The sequence below is a fragment of the Engystomops pustulosus genome, chromosome 3, assembly GCF_040894005.1.
Source record: "Engystomops pustulosus chromosome 3, aEngPut4.maternal, whole genome shotgun sequence".
Taxonomy (NCBI): Eukaryota; Metazoa; Chordata; class Amphibia; order Anura; family Leptodactylidae; genus Engystomops; species Engystomops pustulosus.
Window position 1 is genome coordinate 124,682,654 of NC_092413.1, and position 24,658 is coordinate 124,707,311.

General features: G+C 41.9%; 1 protein-coding gene across 1 annotated transcript in view; it reads right to left on the reverse strand.

Moving 5' to 3' along the window:
- NT5E (5'-nucleotidase ecto) overlaps positions 1 to 4,671 on the reverse strand; it is a 49,024-nt gene extending 44,353 nt beyond the window's left edge. The window contains exon 1 of the mRNA XM_072142014.1: positions 4,286 to 4,671. Within this exon, the coding sequence (XP_071998115.1) occupies positions 4,286 to 4,606 (321 nt within the window). The 5' untranslated portion in view covers positions 4,607 to 4,671. The remainder of the gene's footprint in view (positions 1 to 4,285) is intronic.
- Positions 4,672 to 24,658: the final 19,987 nt, after the last annotated feature.

The following is a 24,658-nucleotide window of genomic DNA, read 5'->3' on the forward strand; positions in this document are numbered from 1 at the left end:
ATGTACTAGGAATGTATAAAGCTGGGAGCGTATTGGCAAAACGTACCAGATCTTATATTTAAGGTATATTCAAAATGATTGTAGGCATCCCCACGGATCTGCCTATTGGGGATGCTGGAGCAAGATAAAGCCATTGCACCTAACATTATGTAACACATACTTTATCAGGCCTGTAGGCTAATAGCAGCTTAGCGGATTCCACCGCTCCCCCTACTACTAAAGCGCTGAAGGACTGCCATAATGATTTAACAAGATTAGAAAAGGGAGAATATAAAAAAGACGATACATGAAAAAGTTTGACACCATATTGGTTTGGATTGCTACACCAGATCTCCCCTACAGGTTCATGTTGATTTCCTCTGTCCTTTTATGGTAGTCATGTATAAAAAAATCTGCAGTGTCCCTGTCGGTGTGTTGTGTGCCTGTCTTTTGGGGCCTGGGCTAGCACACAACTGACACCTTGAATGGAATCTTCACTTCATCAACTTGCCAAATTATGGACTTCTGTAGGACTGTAATGGAGAATTGGGGGGGTGGGGTAGAATTTAAGACCTTGGGGGGAGGAGGCTGGGGTAGTATTCATTGTGGTTTTGTTCTCAGTGTTGTAAACAGAAAATGTGATGGAAAAATTTAGTAAATATCATGTGATTTAAAAAATAAAAACTCAATCCAAAAGTCATAATACCAGAAAACAGAGATTAGAGTCACAAGAAGATCTGGAGCTTACTAAGATATATTTATAGCAGGCATCCTTCTCAGGATAATCATAGATCTGAAGTGATATCAGAGTTCCTGCCCAAACATTGATTGGGTCAGAACTCTGAGATCCAGACAAAACAGAGGATCAAGTGAGTAATGAGAGTGCAGGGAAACCCAGTATCTAACTTCCCCCTCATATTGTGGCCTCTAATCCCCCCTCATATTGCAGCCTCTCATCTTCCCCTCATATTGTGGTCCCTCATCTTCCCCTCATATTGTGTCCTCTCTCATTTACTTTTAATATTGTGGCCCCTCATCTGTACCTCATGTTGTGGCCCCTCATCTGTTCCTCATATTGTGGCCCCTCATCTTCCCCTCATATTGTGGCATCTCTCATGAGTTGCTCATATTGTGGATGCTCTCATCTCTTCATATTGGGGCCCTTAATCTCTCACTTATATTGTGGCCCATCTCATCTCCCTTTTATACTGTGGCCCCTTTCATCTTATAATCATATTGCGTCCCCTCTTATCTCCTCCTCATCTTGTCACCTCATCTATCCTTCAAATTGTGTCCCTTTCTCATCCCGCCTCATATTGTGGCCCCTAATAACCCTTCATCTTGTGGCCCCCTCATATAGTGGGTCTTCATATCCCTTTATATTGTGGGCCTTAATAACCCCTTATAGTGTGGCCCCTTATACCCCCCTCCTTGCATGGTGGGCCCTCATATCACCCTTATATGATGGGCCCTAATACGCCCATTATAGTGTAGCCCATTATATCCTCTTATATTGTGGGCCCTATTTTCCCCTCATTTTGTGGCCACCTTGTTTAAAATAAATATAACACCACATACTTGCCTGTCCCTGTTCCCCAGCAGCTCTCCTCTTCTTCCTCTGTGCTGTGATTCCGGCAGCAGTGATTCACTCAGCGCCTGCCAGCATCACAGCTACAGGGGAACAAGCTGATTGTTCTCTGGATTATCATGATACTCAACTTTATCTGTGACCGAGGGACAAGGACTCAGATAGAGTTGAAGTCCCAACACAGATGCTAGGGGCCAGATGGCATGGGGTGGCGTGATCTGCTTGGCCCCACAGATCACAACTATGGGGGTGGCAGGTTGAGAAAGTGTTTATTCAATACAAGTGTTGGAAACTGTCAATCACAGTGCTCGGCTATCGCAGCAGTCTCAAAGCTAGGAGAAATAACTTTTCAGGGTAAAAGAATGTTAAAAATGTGATTTATGAAGTAATGGAAGTTACAGTCATATACATTTTTTCGGTATGAAAGAGTTTTTCAGAGGGACCATCATCAATTTAAAAATGAACAGGTCCCAGTCCCAACCCCAAACACTTTTTATAAAACAATTTCAGTTTTTAAAAACATTAACCAGAATTGAGAGCCATCATAGCTGCAGCAAGCTAAAAGGTATTAACTCAGAAGTTATCTAAAGCACAAAATAAAAAAGAAAAGTTTATCGTTTTATAATATACAGGAAATAGAAGGCAAAAGGGGGTGAAATGAAGTGGGGGTAGAGAAATAAAGTAAAAAACAGAATGACAAGGTACATGACACTTGTCTAACCCTCCATCAAAGACCCAGAAACAGTAATTAGTCACAGCGGGGTAGTATGTTTTACTTCTAAAGCTACATGTATCTCTAATCGATTGTTTTATATGTGATAAAACATTTTCAGGTTTTAAAGGTGAATTTGTTCTGCCAAAAGATTTGATTAATCGGGAATACATTGGCAGTTGGGGCTGAACATTGGAAAAAAAAAACTGGAGGGACGCTTTGAATCTACATTAGTAAATCTTGTGCTGCCAACGGGATGAAGATTTCAGAAGCCGATCCAATTTACAGGCAATCAGTTCTGCAGCACAGCTGTTCTCCAGATGCAACATACAGAAAAAAACTCAATTGTTCCACAATAAAACTGATTTGCCCATTTACTTTTTATATGTCTTTAAAGTTGCTAAGACGCTTCCCTACATTAGTGCCGGAGGCATGAGGGGATGTAGAAACTGGTAGTACAACTTCTCCACCTACTCACAGTCATATCCTGCCAATCTTATGTGGATATATGATGAAGGTGCTTTGATACAGCTGTTTCCTATATATCACAGTATCCAAGCACAAAGAAAATAAACTGAAATGCTTTCCAGACAACTGAAGGCACGAGATGCATACCAATGGTTGGGGGCACATTGCAGGAAATAAAGATTCATTCTACATTTGTCAGACTTGCCAGTAACTACAATATACAATTTTCAGCACAGTATAGTGAATGGGGGACAGCTATCTTCATTATGCTATGTGTTTGGCCATATTTAGAAGCATCTGTGAGGAATCCATGAGTCTGATCATTAGCATTGTATTCATTGAGGAATATCATGGCAGAACTGTCAAACAAGAAGAAAAGAAGTAAAAAATGGGTCAGGTTGTCTCTTTCCCTAGCGTACTTTCTGAGCAATGATGACATGTCAATGACTGCTGACTATCATAAGAGAATGATGATTAACATGATGCTAGGAATTATACTGTAAAATACATAACCAGGGATATGTTACAATAACATTGCTGCAGGAGAATAGAATAGAGAATAGAATGTTCACTGTCCTGTACAAGAGACTGCAATGAAGATAGATACATAGTATCAATAGTAGACTGCAGCAGAATGTCGCCAGCAGTCACGGTCTCTTTTATACTTGTAGAAATTCAGAATGCATAACATTTTTTTTCTCTAAATTGTGATATGAAACCACAGCTAACACACACTGATTTCTCTAAAAATGTTACTAAATGATATAACACTACTACTTCATTACCTTGTAACTGTTATAGTACCACAGGAACTATTCTTTCATGGTATGTCTGCAATAGTGGAACAATACGGCCATTGTCATCTACTATCAACATTGTCATCTGTTATCAATGCCACAGCATGAAGAATGTTTGTAGTGAAGTGACATGGGGTGATACAGGTGACTGAATGCCCCCTATATTTTCCTTTAGTTAAAAACACTAAGCATGTAAGCTGTCTTTTATGTGATCTGAAGCAGAGACCTTGTCATTAATGCAGAGCTGAGTTTTCTATGTAGCACTGTGTGCCATGATAGTAGTGTCTTGTCCAGACACATATAAGACAGATTTTTGTTCCCTTTTAACTGTTTCTTATCTTTGCAAACTGAGTACAGACATTACACTCTAGACATTCACACAAATGATCACATGTACTCATCATGACAACAAATTGTACAATATTTGTGAATGAGATCCCTTTCAGCAAATGTTTCTTTCTATGAATACATATAGTCCATATATGTACCTAACAAAACACATAAAGTCCATATATGTCCCTAACACAGTAGTACATCTGTAAGAGGCAATTCTGTGAATAATGCTCTAGGTTCAAGTTGTGTTCTTTTCCTGTGACTTCGTACTGTGTCAGACATAAAAAATCTCATATCTCCATTAGGGACAACCACACAGGTGCTGCCTATAACTCTTAACGTAAAGGATCTATATCAGACAAACCAGTATACTATGCCCATGCACAGCAACAATTACATTTAACTCACCATGGCATCATACCGTAAGTGGTTCATGAAACTCGAAGCTTCACGTCCCTTATAATAATTAAACCAAATAGTCCCTTGAAACTGGTCGCCTCCATCCAGTAGAAGAACATTCTTGTGGTTTGCCCGGATCTCATTGATCTTGGTAAGTCTCCTGGCAACCCCTCCATAGCAGTCCGCAGGGTTACCACATTTACCAGAGTCCCTGTTGGTCTGTTCTACACGAGCATGGACATCATTCGTATGCAGGATAGTGATCTGGAAGGGTGCGGAAAGTGGGAAAAGCTCAGCGCAGAGCAGCAATAGCACAGACACAAGCTGCATTACTACAGGCTGGCAAGTGCACGTCTGAAGCCTTCTTGTGCTCTGCTCTAGTTTACTAACATGTAATTCATTTCTTCCACAGAAGGAGGGAACTCTACAGAGGAGGAACTGGGAGGTGTTCTGAGCAAGCATAGAAAAGTGTCAGAGAAGCTGATAAATCATGTCTGCTCAGCAAAGTTTTTGCTTTCTCTAGTCCTTATATCTTAAATTTTGTCTTCAGATATCAGTAACTATAGTCATAAAGCTTAGTTCAGGGTCAGGCAAAAATGTTCTCTTTTTTGTACTGTAGTCCATTAAAGATAGTGAAGTATGAAACAAAAAAAATGTAGAATGCTCCCTTCGCCAGAACAACTTAACTTAAAAAATAGCCTACACCATTCCACTAATATAGGATTGAAAAGATGTAACTTTCAAACTTGTAAAGGAATACCTGGTAGTGTATACTTGTACCGTGCTTGCCATAGAAGAACAGAAGAGTGAAGAAATAAGACAATACCTTTTTGAGACTTAGTATATTTAATGGTGAGCTTTCAAGAATACTAGTTCTCTTGGTCAGACATGATGTTATGCATGAAACTGAAAGATCACAGCATTTAATATAAAGTAATCGTCAAAGGATCTTAAATCCTTAATGTGTTATCACAGCTTGGCCATGGAACTAACAGCCGGGATTGGAAAATAAAATTTCATCAGTAGAATATGTGAAACTCAAAAAGACAATTTGTCCCAAAAAATAATACCTCATTTAACTATAGTGACAGAAAATTAAAAAAAAATGTATACCTTGTAGAAGGCAGTGATGAAAAAAAGCAGAGAAGTTTGGTCATTAATGTGGACATCAGGTGCAGAGATAAGGGGTTGAAAAAACAGAATGATATATGACAACCACCTTATTTATGACAACATGGTAAAAAACAGATTATAAACTTGTGAGTTACGACAAGAGAGCTCTGGCTCTTAAATTCTTGTGGCCTCCAGGTCAGAGATCATGAAGCTGGCATGTACATTAAGACCACTTTAAAAGGTATGAAATCTCTGCTTTAACTTATACTTCCATTCTTTTCTCTTTGTTGGTGTCTTGAAATATCCCATTAAAACTGTAATCCAAATGGTGTGATCCCCGCTTGAGAAACATGCAGCCACTAGGAGATCTTTTCTTTTTTTAAATATCAGATCGGTGTGAGTTTCCCCAAACCGTGGTGGGACATTGTAAACTCATAACCATTATAGAACATTTGAAGACCTGCAGGAGAATGTGCTCTTAATCCTATGTACTTGCTTTTAATGTTGTGCAATTATATTGTGCCAACATGTTTTGCAGCTGTTTTATAGGGAGGATTAGGTGCCATTATCTAATGGGGGTTTGAGTGAGCTCTAGACAACAAGTTGTTTCTAGTGATGTGTCGTTCACAAATGAAGAAAGCCGACTCCCCTCAGTGAGCCGAAGGCTCACTTAACCCCACCCCTAACTGTCTCACCACACCCCTTTAACCTGATACAATCGGGTTAAAAGTGGAAGGGCATGGGGTGACTTTCTGGCCTGCGGCTCCCTATATATTTAATAGGGAGCCGTTCAAGAGCGAGAAGAGTTGTTTCAGGTTTGGTGGTTGCTGGAAGGGAAGGAGAGGGCAGACAGGGAATATTTCTTTAAGGCTACATGCACACTGCCGTGGGCCGCCGCACCATAGCACGGCGGGTACATGGCAGCCTGTGGGCAGAGTAGGAGGATGTGAGCGCTACATGTGTGTGAATGCAGCCTTACCCCTTAACAACCTAACCCTTTTAGTTTTTGCATTTCCATTTTTCACTCCCCTCCTTCACAAATCTATAGCTTTTTTTATTTTTCCATGTACAGAGCTGTGTGATGGCTTGTTTTCTGCGTAACAAATTGTACTTCATAATGATTATGTTTAATATTCCATACCATGTAAAGGGAAACAGGGTGTAACGTCCGTGCCAAAATATCCCTCTATCCATAGTTGACAGAATGGGTGGCGTTAATTTGTGTGTCAACTGTGGCTTGGATTACTGAGCCACACCCTGCTCTTTGTATTTCAGCCCTGCCCAGCAGGGGTTACTAGCCTGATGGACAGTTCCTCCAGTGTGCTACTGGAGGCGTGTCCGGGAACTGCCTTATATACCTGCTTACTCCCATCAGACCTTGCTGGTTATTCAGTCTAATCTGTGTATCTTGTGCTCTTTGTTTGCTAATCTGTGTTTTGACTTCTGCTTTGCCTACTGACCATTCTTTTGCTGTACGATTCTGTACCTTTGCTGCCATCTTGGTTTTAACCCGGTACCATCCGACTCCACTTGTCTGTCTGTATCTGTTAAATATACAGTTGAACAAAACCAACATAGGGTAACAATGTGCCAAAAAAAAGGGGTTCTATGGTACTGACCAAGTGTCATATGGTATATTGGTGTACCCTATGAAGTATATTACCAGAAAAAACAATCATTGGGAAACATGAAAATCAAACCAATTGTACATCCCTTCGTAGAAGGGTTGAGAAAAACACCAATAAAGATTGTTGAATAATACAAACAAAAATTAATGTAGTCAGAAAAATACTTTATTAATAAAAGAAAATACATTGGTTTTTTAAAAGTTGTCCTAGATGGAACACAAAGAGGGTTGTATACCAGGCAGCAGGTGGTGAAAACACTTATATCAAGTCATAGTATAATTGGCAACTGTGGCCATAAAAAATCCATTGATATAAATGGGAAAAGCCCAATAGTGTGTATGAGTATAAACTACACAAGAATACCAGAAGAAGTTCCTATCAAAGAAGGAAGTAATCAAGTAAAGATGGCTTACCCATGTGGACAACACCGCTGCACTGGGCGGTTGTCATCCCAGTTAAAAAACCAATGTATTTTCTTTTATTAATAAAGTATTTTTCTGACTACATTAATTTTTGTTTGTATTATTCAACAATCTTTATTGGTGTTTTTCTCAAGCCTTCCACGAAGAGATGTACAATTAGTTTGATTGTCTGTATCTGTTGTTTGTCCCTCAGTGTTGTGTTTCTTCTTGTGTTATCCATATTTCCCTGTCTTGGATCTGTGTTCAATTTCTGTGCATCAGTATTCCGGTTACCTGTCTGCTCCACCATGCAGCAGCTGCCAGACGAAGTAAGTCTTCCCTGTCATCTTGTAGGGTCACTCAGGGACTGTTAGTTAGGTTCCTCATAGTGGGTTCGCCCTTGTCAGGGTGGTTTATCTGCTGTAGGCAGGGTTCTAGACCGCAGGGACGTCGCAGGGCGAGTTCGCCACCACTAACCTAGTCCGACAGCTAGCACCAAGCCTGGTTGTGGTTGCATGGTTTCTGGACAGGTTACTGACAACAAGGGTAAAATTTCCAAATGCAGTGAAATTGGTAAAACAAATGTATTTGCTTCATTTTCTAGTGGAATTGGATTTTACAGCTTTTACTGTGCTCCCCAAATGACATGTCTACTCTCTTCTTTGGATCGGTACGATCATGGGGATACCAAATTTATATAGGTTTTAGAATGTTTTTTTTATACTTTAGTTTACTTTTGATGCTACCATTTTAAGGACTGTACTGCCTTTTGTTCACTTTTTATAGATTTTTTAATATTTTTCAAAATAGCAAAAAAGTGGGTGCTATTTTCCATTACGGGGTTAAACACTGGGAAAAAGTTATCATATTTTGATAGATCTGATAGATTTTGGGACATACTTAAAATGTTTATGATTTTTTCTGTTTATTTATATCAGTTCTAGGGAAAGGGGGGGGGGGAGTAACTGTCTGATTAATCCTACCATATGCTGCCATACTACAGTAAGGAAGTATATGGGGATTTTATACATCATCTATTACAATGCGCAATTATGGGTTAAAGTCAGACAGCCTCAGGTCTTTGTATGACCCAAGGCTGTGACAGTAACTTATCACCGCCTCCCGATGACTTCACAGGGGGATACAATCAAATCCAATATAGTGGGCCCACATATTTTAGATGCCTCCACCAGCTTTTCTGGTTAACACCCGCGATCAGTGGCAGCACCAACCGCCAATGTTACCTGTGAATGCTTTGGGCAATATTCAGCCTGTGAGCCTTCTCCATACAGTGTTAGCCGACGTGTGATGTACAGATACGTCACATGTCGGTAAGGGGTTCAGTTTTTTATCTGTATGTAAAATAGGGTAGAGTTCCCTGGCAATACGACAAAGGATCTCTAACTGTGGGCTATAGGTAACAACAAGGGGTACTCGGGCTCTTTATATGTGAGTAAGCTGTATCTGCGGATGGCTGCTGCTTTGCTGATTTCATTGTCAGTCACTTTATGTTTGTAGCCAAGTTAAAGAAATTCCATCATAAGCTCCAGGAGGTGTTTTTCCAGTTTTGTCTTGTCTAAACAGATATGGTTGTAACATGTAGCCTTACTGTATATGATTGATTTGCAGTCAGGCGAGGGTACCGCACTCTCAGTATTGAGTGGTGTCATTTTGAATTATGTCACATGCTAAGATGCTTTTTTTTATGTGTCAAAGTGTGAAACAACATTTGACCTTCACTAAATTGTGGAATTTATCATTACGCAAGACATATAAAAAATAGCTTGATGTCTCGACCTTTGTCAAGTTATATCGCTATCTAAAAAGAAACGGGAGCATAGGTACCTTGATCAGTAAAAATGGTAGTATAGTAAGTAACTATTATATAAATGCAGTTACAGTAAGAACATACAAGACACAAATTGAGAATGTTGATCAAATCATGCAATGTGTGCTGAGTAGTGGTGAGCCGAACCAATAAAATTTTTAAATCCTGTTTGGGACTGTCGCAGCCATTTAAATGCCGTGACTTTGCCATCTCTGGCATCAACTGCAGGGGGAAGTTGAGCAAAACCTGGCCCCAGCCCCAAACTTTTAATGAACCTTAATATACAAAGCTTGGTATGAACCCGAACTTTGCTGTTCATGGCCACTCAACAATAGTGCTGAGTAAGTCTAGGGGGGGAAAATATGGAATGCTATGCATTTGGTAATGGAGGCAAGAGGGATAGCTGAAGCAGGGTTAATGTGCGAGCAATGTACTTATGACAGGGAAGTTTCAGGGTAAGAGGGGAAGCAGAAATATTATAAGGATGATTGTAAGAATAATATTCTTATATCAGAAGTAATTCAGGATATAAAAGAGATCCCAGCAATGTTATATGAAGACTTACCTGTGCATAGTAAATGCACTTTGCAAGGCAGACGGGTCAATGGCGGAAGTGGCTTGTATTCATGTGAGGAGAGAGGAAGCTTTGTCATGGGAGTGTCTCAATGCGTAAATCCGGTTATGTGGGTTGAGAAAGCAGTGGGGCACTTCTAACAGCCTGCATGCATAGTAGTGTATGCACAGCCAGAGGTTTGGGTTTATGCTGTGATGTGGCACTAGGCACGAGGCACAAAGATCCGGCAGAGGTCACAGGAAGAGGCTGGCTTCTTAATAGGTCAGCGGCTGGCCAGTGCCAATTAGTGACGCACTGGCCCTTTAAATTTTACAGAGCTGGTGCGTGCGCGCCCTAGGAGGTGGGGCGCTTGCCCTGAGCCGCGGGAGACGCTGCTGGAGCACAGAGAGGTAAGTGAGGCTGCAGGTGGCACGGAGGGATACAAAGGCACACTGTGTGCCTGTGACCCGAGACATGGGTTGCAGGGGCACCTATGGATTTATGGATTAAATCAGTCGAGTTGCTTCCTTCTCCCTCTGTGTTGGACTGGTGCATCATTGTCCATATCCTGTGGGCTCTTCACAGGTGACAATTCTTCATCAGCTATACAACCTCACAATTTGCCGCCAGTCACCTACTTGCCACACTGTGCTCCTAAAAAGATATCACAGTTAATAGCGTATAGTGGGGCACATTTGCTAAGAACAGTGCAGTCTGCAATATGTGCAGTTTGCCTGTGTAGTGTGCAGGAGACGCCAGATTCATGTTTTGTGGCACCCTTTCTTCATGAATCTGGCACCCTCCGCACTGCACCGACAGAGTGCACCACTTTTTTTTGGGGGTACCTTTTTTTTCGGAACGTACAACACAGTTCTGTCGGACTTTGCATGTTAAATCTGGTGCGTGGTCCGCCTGAGCATCGGAACGCCCCCTTCAGTGCAGAAATTTGTTTCGCATGAAGAATTGTGCAGCTGTGCCACATAAGGTCACATGCGACACATGTGGTGCTGACACTTCTTAAATACCTGTACAAGGAGTTTGCACAAGAAAGTACATTGAAAGTCTGACAGAAAACTGTCCCCCAGTGTCTGCAGGATAACTATTATGTCCCATGCTGGTAAATAACACGTCATACAACTGAACAGGCTGCCACCTATAGATATTATAGGGAACCCGTCACCACTATTTTCACAAATGCAGGTAGTGACAGGTTCCTATAGAGCTCTAGTAACTATCTGACACCCTGCTTGTAGCTAAAAAATATTCCCCTGAGATTCCCATATATTCAACTTTATAGTTTTACCTGGTAACTAAGCATGGCTACAGCGAGTCCAGGTGGGAGTGGCCTCCTCGAGTCCAGCAGCTTCTCTCCATCCCTATTTCTGTATGCTGCTATAATGTCATGTGACCAGGGTGACATCATCACAGGTCCTATAGCTTTAGTAGCATTAGGAACTGTACACTAAGCATATATGTCATGAAATCACAGCATATTTAATCACATGAAATCACAGCAGCCTGCATGGAGAGGAGTAGAAGTCCATGGAGGCTGCTGTGATTGTTTTATGTGGTCAGATATGTACATGGGGTATAGTTTTCATATTAAGTAGCTCAAGGACCTTTGATGATGTCACCCTGGTCACATGACATTAGGCCACGCCCCCATGGACTCGCTCCAAAGCTGCATAGATACCAGGCAAGATTATAACTCTGATTTTATGGGGATCTGAAGGGAACAATTTTTAGCTACAAGCAGTGTGTCAGATAGTTACTAGAGCTCTATAGGAACCTGCCACTACCTGTATTTGTGAAAATAGTGGTGACAGGTTCCCTTTAAATACACAGCAACCCCCTGTCATATATAATTAAAAACTGAAGCCCCCTATCATATATAACATTAATAAAAGACCCCCATGTCATATCAAATTCATAACAGCACCCCCTATGAATCTGGTGGAACATTAAAAGTCTAGAAGAATATCTAAAATTAGGCATCATTCCAGGGGGTCTCAGAGTACAAATCTTTCCTGCCTGGGAGGTGGATAAGTCCTTTAAACATACTTGGGAAAGAGGGTTAGGCCAATGTTCTACTGTACCATTCTCATTAACAGGTTATTGGAACATGATCAGAAGTTGTTAGAGGAGATTAGAACTAAAATAAGAACATTGGAAAATACCTGTAACAAATTTGATAAACAGACAGTATTAGTCTATTTTCAAAGTAAATTTCATGGCATTATAGACAAATTCGAAAAAGTAAATCATAAAGGGAAAGAAAAATAAATTAATAAGAGATAAAAAGGATTATGAACGCAAGAAGGTGTTCAAATGGACACATATGGGTAATAGACGAGTGGTTATCAAAAGTGCAGATAAACAGCCTCAACAACAAAGGACGACTAGCATGAATCAAGTAGACTCCGTGTCGAGCGATTTTTTTATCGACTGACACAAGCGGCCAAGATATTGGACGAGACATGACAAACTCCAAAAAGAGGGGGCCCAGAAACACGGGCCACTCTCCCACACAAAAACGTGTTTACAAATAGGGGCAGGACAGGATCGCTTCCACAGAAAGATGCCCAGATGCTACAAATTTATCTAAACATACCCTGACGCCTGAAGAAAGGTTGGTACTAAAGAAGGGCCTCACATTTTCTCCCACTAATGTTTTAGACAAGTTTGATTTAATCAAAGACCTATATCTGTTCTGCAGACAACTCACATTCAAAGTACTATACCATCAACCCATGATATTGAATCAAGTCTCAGAGGAGGACCAACAGTTATTACTAGATCTACTGGAATTATTGAAAGAAAATGAGAGAGAAGAGAGTAGAGGTAGGAAATTCTTGGGTAGATTACCATCACAAGCCACGCCGTCCCTGGGCCTATGTCCAGCCATTAATGTATTCTTTAATTCTGTTTGTAGAGAGATCCAACTATTATCAATTGACACATGTAAACACAACAACGTATCAAAAGAGGAACATAAAGCTTTAAAAAAATTTAAGATAATTGGACTTGGTGGTCATACGTGAAGCAGCCAAAAGAGGTAACATAGTTCTGTGGCCTATTTCTGCTTACACTGACTAAGCCAAAAAACAACTGCATAATAAACAGAATTATATAGATATCCCTTCAGATCCTCAAGAAAAAGTTGACCGTCTTGTTGACTCAGCTTTCAACTATGGAATAATTACAAAGCAGGAGGTACGATATATCAAAACTGATAAACCTGTGACAGCAACATGTTATTTAGTTCCCAAAATACATAAATCTTCCTCCAGGAAGACCCATCGTTGCAGGAATTGTACTTTTATGCGAAAAAGCATGTTCCTACTTGGATTTCTTTCTACAGCCAATGGTTTTACAGCTGGATTTGTATGTGAGAGCATCTTATGGAGCTACTGGAGATGACACAGATCACACAAGGTATGATTTTATTAACTATGGAACGCCTGGAATCCCTCTACACCAGCATAGGTCATAATCCTGGTGTAGGAGCTGTGGCTTATTTTCTCAACAAAAAAACTGACAGTGACAGATGTCACGATTCCTTAATTCTGAACCTACTTAGCTTCGTGCTTAATCACAACTTTTTTGTCTCTGACAGAAAATTCTACCGACAGGTCTCTGGGACTGCGATGGGCGCTAGATGCTCATCCTCATACGTCAACCTATTTTGGCATATTTAGGTTGGTGGAAGGAGACGCGTCTGGACCTATCGTAGTCATTCCAGGACCATGTCATCAAATAGTATAGATACATTGATGATATGGTTGTCCTTTGGAGAGGCACAGAAGATCAATGCAGAGAATTTGTTGATGAGTTAAACAATAACTGTCTTAACATCAATTTCTCAAGCCTATATGAGAGCGAAAAAGAGCATCAGAAAAGAGATCTTGCAACCAAGGAAGAGACATTATGACAACAAAGTGAGGCTGATAGTCTGATAGACAAACCAGCTCTTAAGGCTAGAAGAGCCAGGAACTTAAAAGAGCAATTGAGCCACAGTCATTTTGAAAGACCAAGTGGTGGTACCACAGGAGGACATCGGCTAAAGGGAACTTATGCCTGTGGTAATTTCAACATATGCCAACACATGATGTCTTTGAGGAACCACTGGATGGTAAGATATATCATCTTAAACATTATATCAATTGCAATACCAAGGACATGGTATATGCCTTTGTTTGTCCCTGTAGGGCAAACGACGCAGGAACTTAAAAGAAGAATATGACAACACTTTTCTACCATCAACACAGCATGAAGATACCCCGAAAACGTCAAGAACCTGACGACAGTGGCCAACCACTTCCTACAACATCATAAAGGTAAAGTTTAAGATGTGCAAATTGTGGGTCTGGAAATAATTTTTTACAATATCAGAGGAGGCAGTGTCATCCCCAAATTGTTGCAATGTGAATCAAGGTGGATTTATTCCATGCAGTGCATGACACCTTGTGGACTAAACGAAGAATTATTATTCATAGGGTTTTATAAACAGAGGTAAGTATATTTACAGTGTTGATTGTGATGGGTATGGAGTTGCACTTTTATATTAATTTAATTTTTTTCTTAGTCCATCATGGTAAGTATCAGGTAAGTAGTTTTTTGCACAGTGGGGTCACGATTTTGGTTGATGGAGATTATATTTTCACTTTCACTTTTGTCTTTTTCCTTTCTCATACAAATAGAGACATAGGGGGATATTTATCAAAACCTCTGCGCAACGCCAGTGGCCAGTGGCCTGAAATGATCGCAAATGCTAGCTTATTGCTAGCTTTTGCGATTATTTGCCCCAATCCGCCACCTTCACGCCAGTGGGGCATGAAGGGGGGGGGGGGGCGCGGCCGACCTAGCGAAGGGCGTGGCCGGATGGGAGTGGGTCGGTGTGGGGCGTTACTGTCCCCGTGCCTGTGCATGTGCTGCTGCCGGCGACTTTTCATATGTGAAAAGTTGCCGGCTGCGGTTTTTTCTACGCCAGGCCCTGCCCGGTGTAGGATAAACGCTGCGCTGCAATCAGCCCCGATACATCAAGAGGCAGAAGCCTCATACATCCCCCATAATATATAACACACACTCATGATTTTGGATCACTTTTTGTTCACCTTCCAGACTTATGGTATTAAATGCTCTGCTTTTTTCAGCAGTCTATTATTCACCTCATCAGTAATTCTGTCTTTAGTACTTTATCACATAGCATGCACTATGCATCAGTTGGGCCTTTATGGAGGTTTTTCACTTTTATTCTAATTATGGCACGTCACGTATGGAGCACGATACAGCCATCAATATATCTGTCATTTTGTTATATCACTTACCTTGATCCTTTATATTCCCCGGCTTAGTCATAATTTCTTCCACTGGTTCCCGATTACTACAACTACCCATGAACCTCTGAGAAGTATTGGCAGTCTCACTTTTGGTACCCCACAGAACTAAAAGAATATCAATGGAGTATAAACTCACTGATGACATTCACCAAGGAGAGTTTACGTGGATTCCAATGATCTCGTTCTGTTATATTGCAGAAATAGCAGAGAGCAGCATCAAGCATACTAATACCATGGACTGACGACAAGCATCGCTTGGGATTCTGGGTCTGCCTCCTGGCTGGAGTGCCCTGTAGTGTGTTTTCTGCACTCCCACATGGAGGTGAAGGAGTGGGGAGCGCGTTCCCCCAGTGTACGCGTGGGTTCACAGGACTCCGGGCGATGGCAGGAAGTGGTTTAAGACGCCGGCACGATCTGGATAACAGATATAAAGACAGGCACCCCTGAGGAAGCCGCAGGAACGCGGCGATACGCGTGGGGACGTTTTTCTCCTCCTGGCATATGGACTTTGGTGATATAAATATTATTGTCATTTATATTTCTTATTCCATGCTATTATCGTGATTTGTTGGCATGTGGCCCGAGCATTTAGCACTTTATCTGCACTTTGTCCTTGCCTATATTTAGCCTCATTCACAGGCAATAGCGAGGAGAGTACACTGAGTAATATATACAGTGGTACAGAGAGGCACACGGGGATGTGCAAGTTTTTATGTGTTTTTAGTGCATACCAATAAATATTTGGATTTTATTCACAGGTTATGATCGAGCATGGTTTATGACACTGGCCTTGTTGTTCTTCTTTGGTATTACCAGAGGTCCATAGCCATGTGAGTCCACAAGTAGCTGGATATCAGCAACGGAAGAAGAAGACCAGCGGGTTTGAGGCAAGATGGCTTGTTTCAGGCACAGGAAGTGCAGGAGCCCACAAAATCCCGTACATCCTTGACCAGATCTGGCTACCAGTGGAATTGGGAAATGTGGGCAACAGAGCATTGCACACCATGGTGCCCAGCCACACGAGAGCAATGTCCCAAAGATAAGGGCAGGTTGGAAGTAGGTCTTGCCAGGAGGAAGTTGCTGAAGGTCCACTGGAGCGGCAACAACCAGTTTCTCAGGAGGAATGACATGCCGAGGACGCGTTTCTTCCCTAATGACATCGGAGGCACGAGAGAGGGCGTTGGCCTTGACTTCAATCGGGTGAAGTGGATCAAGAAATCGAAGCGAGTGTTGCGTGGGTTAACACGCTGAGCAGTCTGGAGATAATGGAGGTTTTAAGCAAACTGGATGGCGAGCTCCTTCCAGAAGATAGTGCCACTCTTCCAGGGCAAGTTTAATGGCTAATAGTTCTCGGTTTTCTATGGAATAATTTCTCTCTGCAACAGAAAAGGTCTTAGAGAAGAACCCACAGGTGAGACTTTGGCCTTTGGGCCCTTTCTGGGTGAGCACCGCTAGAGCTCCTACTGAGGAGACGTCAACCTCCAGCTAGAATCGCTTCTCCATATCAGGCTGTGTGAGAGCAGAGGCAAAGGCAGACTTTAGCTTAGAGAAATCTTCTTCAGTCGCCGGAGGCCAGAGTTCAGGATTGGTGTTCTTCTTGGTCAGCACCACAATGGGAGACACAAGGGATGGAGAAGTGTGGTATAAACTGCCGGTATCAATTGGCAAAGCCCAGGAATTTCTGGAGAGCTTGAAGTCCTACTGGGAGAGGCCACTGGAGAACTGCAGACAACTTAGTTCGTGCCATCTGTAGTTCTTTGTCAGAGATGATGTACCCAAGGAATGGAAGGCTCTTCTGAAGGAACTGGCACTTCTTGAGTTTGGCATAAAGGCGATTGTCCTTTAAACAACAGGACTCATCATACATGGAGCTGATGGGACTCGAGGTTTGTAGAGAACACCAAGATATCGTCCCGGTAGACCACGACACAGGTGTGAAGTAAGTCTCTAAATATGTCATTAACAAACTCTTGAAACACCGCAGGAGCATTGCAGAGTCCAAAGGGCATGACCAGGCACTTGAAGTCTCAATCCTGAGTGTTGAAGGCAATCTTCCATTCATCACCTTCATGGATGCGGATAAGATTATATTCCCATTGAAGGTCAAATTCAGTGAAGACCTTGGCTCCTCGAAGGCATTCAAGAGTTCTGTAATCAAGGGCAGTGGGTAGTGGTTCTTTACGGTAACTTTATAAAGCCCTCTGTAGTTGATGGAGAGACCTGTCTTTCTTGGCCACTATAAAGAATCCAGCACTGGCAGGAGAAGAGGACTTACAGATGAACCCTCTATACAAATTCTCCTAGATATAGGCCGACATAGCCTCTGTTTCCGGCACAGACAATGGGTACACCCAACCTCATGGAGGAGATGCCCCCAGTAGCAGCTCAATGGGGCAGTCGTAGGGAATGTGGGAGAACCACCAAAACCAGAAGAACAGATGATTTTTGACAGGGGTAGCACGTAAAATGAAAGCCTCTCTTTGTGCAATGCCCCTACTTGCAGATATAGATGCTCAGTGCGGTACTGGACAGGGTCAGAGACAATCTACCCACTAACAGACAAGATGACCAGCGGCTTCTCGAGAAAATGATACTGTGAGACCAGGACAGCATCCATGAAGTTTCCTGCAGAGCTGGAATACAGGAAGGCAAAGACTTGAAACCTGGTTACCTCTCCTGGAGCTGAGTAGGACTGGTATTTTCAGACGTGAAGAAGCTTTGCTCTCACCTAGGGATGCTTCTCCCTAGAACCCTAGGTGCGTGCATTTCCCGTACGCTGAGGACAGAGTGGACGAGTCTAAAGGAAGGGTTCCGGGCTGGCACAATAGAGACAGAGGTTTCCCTTTCGCCCCCTGGGATGCTCCTGACTTGTTCAAGACGCTGCTCCTCAGAATGCTCAGAAAACCGGATGTCAATCTGGCCAGAGAGATGAGACCGTTTAGAGTAGACGGCAGGTATGAAGGCGAAGTATAGAATTGTGAGACAGAATCATGGTCGGGAACAGGCACATGGCCAGGATAGGCAGCACAGGATTGGAGTCAGAAGCAAGGCAAAAGGTCAAGGCAGGCAATGGAGGAGCGAAGGCAGGAACGAAGCCAGGGTCACAACAGGAATTCAGCAAACAATTGTAGGGCATATGGTGGATTGTGGACAGGTGAGTGAGGCTGCTGCCGGGCAGAAGGGGCGCAGGGAGACCCGCAGTTGCGTCTGTGAAGCGGGAGAGAGGCCTCAGGAGCACTTGTGACAAGCAAGTCTGTTTACGTAGCATTGCCACATGGTTGCTTTGAAACTGTGATCATTGAGGTAGTTGTTTTGTTTCTTGTCTTGTTGGTCTTCTCTTTCTTTATGTGTTCCCATTGGAAGATGGTTGTAGGTATGAGAAGGTTGTCTGGAGCATAAAAAATGCTTGCCATGAGAATCAGATGATTCCCCAATGGAGGTAGATGATTGCTTCTTGATCTTTGTGGGATCTTGACACTTGAATATTTGTTTTTGTTGAAAATCCTCAGTGTAAATGATGAATTGGCTTGTTTATTTGGAATGGAAGCTGTCACTTCTCAGGTAGCCAGTTATGTCTATTGGTTTATGGTATATTGATGTGGTTAAACAGCTGTAATCTGTATAGTGATGTCTAGAAAGTGTATTTCTGAATAGCTTAATTTGAGATTGATGGTGGGATGAAAATTGTTTTAACCCTCATGAAATTGAAGATTGCCTTCTTACCTGCATTCCAGTTGATCAGAATATCATCAATGTAATTGAGGTAGATTATGGGTTTTGTGGTGCATGTAGATAAGTATCCACCTAAAACTATTAACTATCTTGGTGTACACCTTGAACCCATTGATGTTCTCACTTGCTGTAGGTAATTTAAATGAATGTGAGGATGTTAAGGTTGGCTATTGATTGTTAGATTCTCTTGTCGATGATGAACATGAACTCTAAATGACATAAAGGGCAACTTCTGGCCATGTGTCAATTTTTCCCACCCAGAAATTGAACATGGAGAACAAAACATTCAGTACCAGGAGACTTGTAAACATATAGGGGCACATTTACTAAGGGTCCGAACGCTGCATTTCTGTTGGGTTTCACAATTTTTTTCAGATTTGCCCTGAATTTTTGGCACATGCGCATCGAAGCCGGCTTGCATGCGTAGTAAATATAGTAAATATATCTAGTGTTGCTATTGCATATGCACAAAAATGCTTTAACAAGCAGTATAATAATTTTAAAAGATCAAGAAGATGGTACTCAGCACTATCCTACCTCCCAATATACACTTAACAAAAATGTATAAAAAGTATATACAAATGGTGTGTTAGTGGAGGTGCTATCGGTAATGTGCAGGGGTCCGACCTGTACCAAACCAATATACAACCATAAAATAAATATCAAGCACTAACTCACACTACACCAGACACGTGATGCAAATCTGGAACAGATATTTATTATTTTAAAAGAATTAGAAAGTCAAATAGTGACCTGATAACAACTAATAGCCTTATTTAGTTTTGTGGCTATTATTTAGTTTCGTGGCTGTGAATGTCAGAATCTATAGCCACAAAACTAAATAAGGCTATTAGTTGTTATCAGGTCACTATTTGACTTTTTAATTCTTTTACAACAATAAATATCTGTTCCAGATTCGCATCATGTGTTTGGTGTAGTGCGAGTTAGTGCTTGATATTTATTTTATGGTAGTATAATAATTTTCTTATGCAGCAGCATGGTTTCACTATATAGTTCAAAATCGCAGCCTCAGAGACACAATAGGGCACTGCTCTTATGTGTATACAACAGCGCCGTTACTTCCCCTGCAACTACACACTGCTACTCAGTGTGATAACGCAGACCATGAGCGCAGACCATATTGCTTGCATATCGGAAGAACTGCACAGAAATCTGCAAAACGCGTTATGTCAAAGAGAGTATTCAGAGCTGTGGGCTATAACGAGCCATGCATGTGTGACCATGGTCAGATTTCTGTCCACTGGATGTAGCTTTCTATAGAAGGACAGCAAGCTGAGATCTAGAAAACCATGAGGAATTGATACAGAAAGTATATTGGAAACTTGTATTATTTTTGATAATACAAACAATAACATTAATTTGCTATAATGGGAATACCCCTTTAACTTGTTCTGCTAGCTGCTTGGGACTTCCTGACCACTACGTCTTTGTCTAGACTACAGCTTCCTTACATCCATGTAAGGTCTAGGACCACATCATCATCCCTTGCTTTTTTTACCACCAAGCACTCGCCACTTCCATCCGTCCCTTCTGCACATTGCAGAAAGCCACAGCAGGTGGCAGCTGGGTTTCATTATCATTGTACATCTCTTCTGGTCCACTTTATACACCCTCATCCTCCAACACCAGTTCTTGGGAATCTTGTAACCCCATGTGTGGGGAAAGTGAAGGGTGTTAGAATCTCAGCTAGGATATTCATCATACATGACAGCTCCATGACATTTGTCTGAAACAGCATCACTGATTTAAAGGGGAGGGCTCTTCATTTTCAACAGACATTGGCAAATATACGTTGTGTGGCCTATTGGGACCTACCAGTATATGATGCACACCTGGGCCCCTGCTTGCACCAATGGAAATTGGAGCAGTCAGAGACAGAACACTTCCACTCCCTGCAGCACCAGCTCCATCAGCAGCAGAACCAGAAGCATGTCCTTCTCCCTTAATTCCTGCTTTCCTTACTTTAAAACACCTGCAGTACTGTTTGAGTATAGTGTAATGATAACAACAACACTACAATGTAGTAGTATAGTATGACGCAAATAGTTCTACGATTGACAGTGTAAGTAAATATGTTGCAAATATGTCTAAACTGGTGGTGCGAAGTAACACTGATGCACAGCTGGGTTTCATTATCATTGTACATCTCTTCTGGTCCACTTTATACACCCTCATCCTCCAACACCAGGATGCAAAGTGCAAATACTTCTAAGAATGATAGTGTGAGGCAACACTGAAAGAAATAGGTCTAAGACTGGTAGAGTAAGATTACACAGATGCTAATATTTCTAAAACTGTTAGTGTTTGTAACACTAATGCAAATAGTTCTAAGACTGGTAGTGTGAGGTAGTGCTGACACAAAATAGGTCCATAACGGGCAGTGTAAGTTATCATTGATGCAAATACTTCTAAAAGATGCAAATACTTCTAAAACTGGTACGGTGAGGTAACACTGATTGGTTGCCCAGCTCAGTCAATCAGCCAGCCAGCTGCCTTTTTCACAAACCCGAAGCAGTGGCTGTTTGACTTTAGGTTAGTGGGTGTCAAATCCACACCCACTTTTCACTACTCATAACCTCAGTAATTATCAGTTACATTTTATTAGTATTAAATGTTTGTAGCTATGCATGGGACAATAGTTTCACCATTACCAAATTGAGAATTCTTTACTGTAAGATTAAAAAAACTGTAGATTACTTTAATGCACAGTGTGGTGTTAAATGATTTGTTCAGCAATTTTAAGAGGTGTTTGTGTGTATTTCTGAAAAGAGAAAATATCACAAAATACTAGATTGCCAGAGATTGGATGTTGATTCACGGATTTAATCTGATTGCCATATTCATGGTCTTCCTTTGGATCGCCACTGTGGGATTATATGGTTGACTTCATAGACTTGTTATTTGCATCAACCTTACGAAGGTCCTGCCAACGGTAATTACTCCTGATATATTAACCAGGGAGAGCTTTCACTTTGTAACCTGAACTGTAAGCGTGTACATGATGTTTTAAATAATGGCTCACTCACAATTGGATCCAGATGTTTAGGTTTATTAAACAAACAACTGTTTTTTGTCTAAAAGTGAAAGCTCTATAAGACTTGAGCTATAAATGTAGGAATGTAGGACTTATACAAAGAAAATACTGTTGACTTACATGCGTACACTGTAGATGTATACTGATCAGAAAACAACAAGAAAACATGGTACGTGTTTTTAAACAAAGAGTTTCAGAATTCAAAGAGACACTTGAGCGAAATTTTTTCTCCATTCAATATATCCATATTTTTAGGTTAACTTAAAGTCAATTGGGCCTTATTTATCAAAATTGTGCAAAACTGTTCTAGTTGACCTATCAGAGGTCAGATTTTATTTTATAAACTGCTGTGGGAAGTTGAGAGCTGTGCTCTGATTGGTTGCAATGAACAACTTGAACAATTTTGCTCTTGTCAGGATAGGATTTAGTGGATCCTCTGAACCACCACGGACGAGGACACAAGCCAACACCTGGAACCGGAGTCTAAGTGGCACCTGGTCTTCACTAGAGCCCACCGCAAAGCAGGATGGTCTTGCTGCGGCGTGGTACCACCAGGTAGTTCCACCGGCGTGACTTGTCCGCAGTGGCAGCCAAGGTCGAGGTACAGGAACGGCAGGCAATTTCATAGTCGGGGACAGGCAGTAGGTAAGAGAGGCAGCAAGGGATCAGAGTCAGGAATGTAGCAATAGGTCAGAGAAGGCAGCGAAGGAGCATAGTCAGGAACGGAACCAGGGTCACAACGGGAAATCACAATAACAGCGACCAGCATCAGACAAAGCTTTCTCTAAAGGCACAAGGCACGAAGATCCGGTCGGGGAATGCTGGGAGAGGCCGGCTTAAATTAGTTTCCTGGGAATTGCCAGCACTAATTAGTGGTGTGCTGGCCCTCTAAATCCTCTAGCGCCGGCGTGCAGGCACCCTAGGAAGTCTGGACATGCTCGGCCGGCTACCAGGGCAGGAACGTGGAAAGGTAATGTATTGAGGGGAGCCGGGGGCCACGGGGAGGCACAGGTGTGCCCGCAACCCGGGATGTGACAGCTTTCAGACACTTTTGGTAAAGCATTACTTTTTCTAGCTATTGCTTTCTATTTAATACATTTCTTATAAATTTAATAAATGCTTCCTAATGAAAATAATATAGGGTTGCCTATAATATTTTATTAGTCCTTCCTGTTAAGCAACTATTGGAACATTTTTGCTCTGTGTAAGCATTATGTCATCATAATTATCTCCATTGTGTAACCAGGCTCATTGGAACACAAACAACCTCAAAGCCTTAGAATGTAAAACTTACAAGCTATAATTTGGATTTGTCACTTAAAATTGTTTGGTTTCTTGTTATAAGTGAATCAAATTGGAAAAAGTGCAATTGGATCTGAATTTCATGACAATTTTGATTATGCATAAGTTTCCCTGCAATCTGCGGTAGCAAAGTTCCGATACCAGGAGGTCATGGGCGATACCGACCATCTGGAGCTCTTTCAGACATGGCCTGCAGCTTTTTTACTGGCAGAATTTCTGCTAAGATCAGGAGGCTCTCAAAAAATAGCCACCCTCCTGGAGCCATGACTCGGCTTTGGGGAGTAAATCCACCCAGTGGTAAACTACAGCTGCAGTTCCCACGGACCTTATGCAAGGTAGCACACTTCCTGGAAGTCTAGGAACAAGAGGACCCAATGCCTACAAGGGAGAGTCAGTGGTCCATGAAAGCATATACTGTACATTTTAAGAGCCTCCCAGTCAAGAATGGTTTGAGACACCAGGTTATGCTGGAAAGGGCTCCAGGAGGTCAGATATGGTTTCCACAAATTCACAGTTTTGCCTTGAGCCCCAAAGTTCTCCCATTTATCTTGCCAAGTCTATGCTCAGTGACTCTGTTCATGGACAGATAGAAATTGGCAATTATGGGGCTCTGTCGCAGCCGTTTTCAATCCCCCGGAACCTCGTCTCAGTCTTGGAAGAATTTCTTGAGCAATTCACCCATCTCTAGTTATGTCATATAGTTAAAAGAAAACATATACATATTTCTAGAGACATTATATTTTAAAGCTACATCTTTTAAGCAGCATACTCTATTTACTATATAAACTGTGCAGATTTGGGTGAAATTCATGAATAAAATGGAATTCTATGGTGGCCTATCACCAAGGTGGTTGCCACTGGGAAATAAAAGTTCCATGATCCTTTAGTTCTCAGTAACTCCTCTTATCACTGGAAGCAGAACGTGAGAGGTGATCTAACAGACTGTCTTGATCTGTTACCATAGAAACAATGTTTTCAACTGCCATCACAGCACATTGCCTCACCGAGATGACATCTCACCACAACACTTGCCATACTGGATGCACTGCAACCAACAGACTACAGCCAAACATAGTGGTAATCACATGACCTGCCCAGGCAGGTGCAGGACATGTGATGCAGACATGTGACCTGCGGCCATCTTCTGTCCTGTGTCTGCTCCGCATGGAGAAAATCAACAGACTGATTAAAGGGCCAGTAGCATTTTAATTCTCCATTACAGTATATATCAGCAGCATTTTCCACCAAGGGGACCAAAATGTTTAATAACTAATTACATATTAGCTTATATTTTAACCCATTAACGCTCTGCGCCGTAGCTCTATGGCGCAGAGGTACAGGGAGTGTATGAAGAGGGCTCACGGACTGAGTCCTCTTCATACAGAGGTGGGGGTTGTTGCATATTGCAGCAAACCCCCACCGCTAATAACC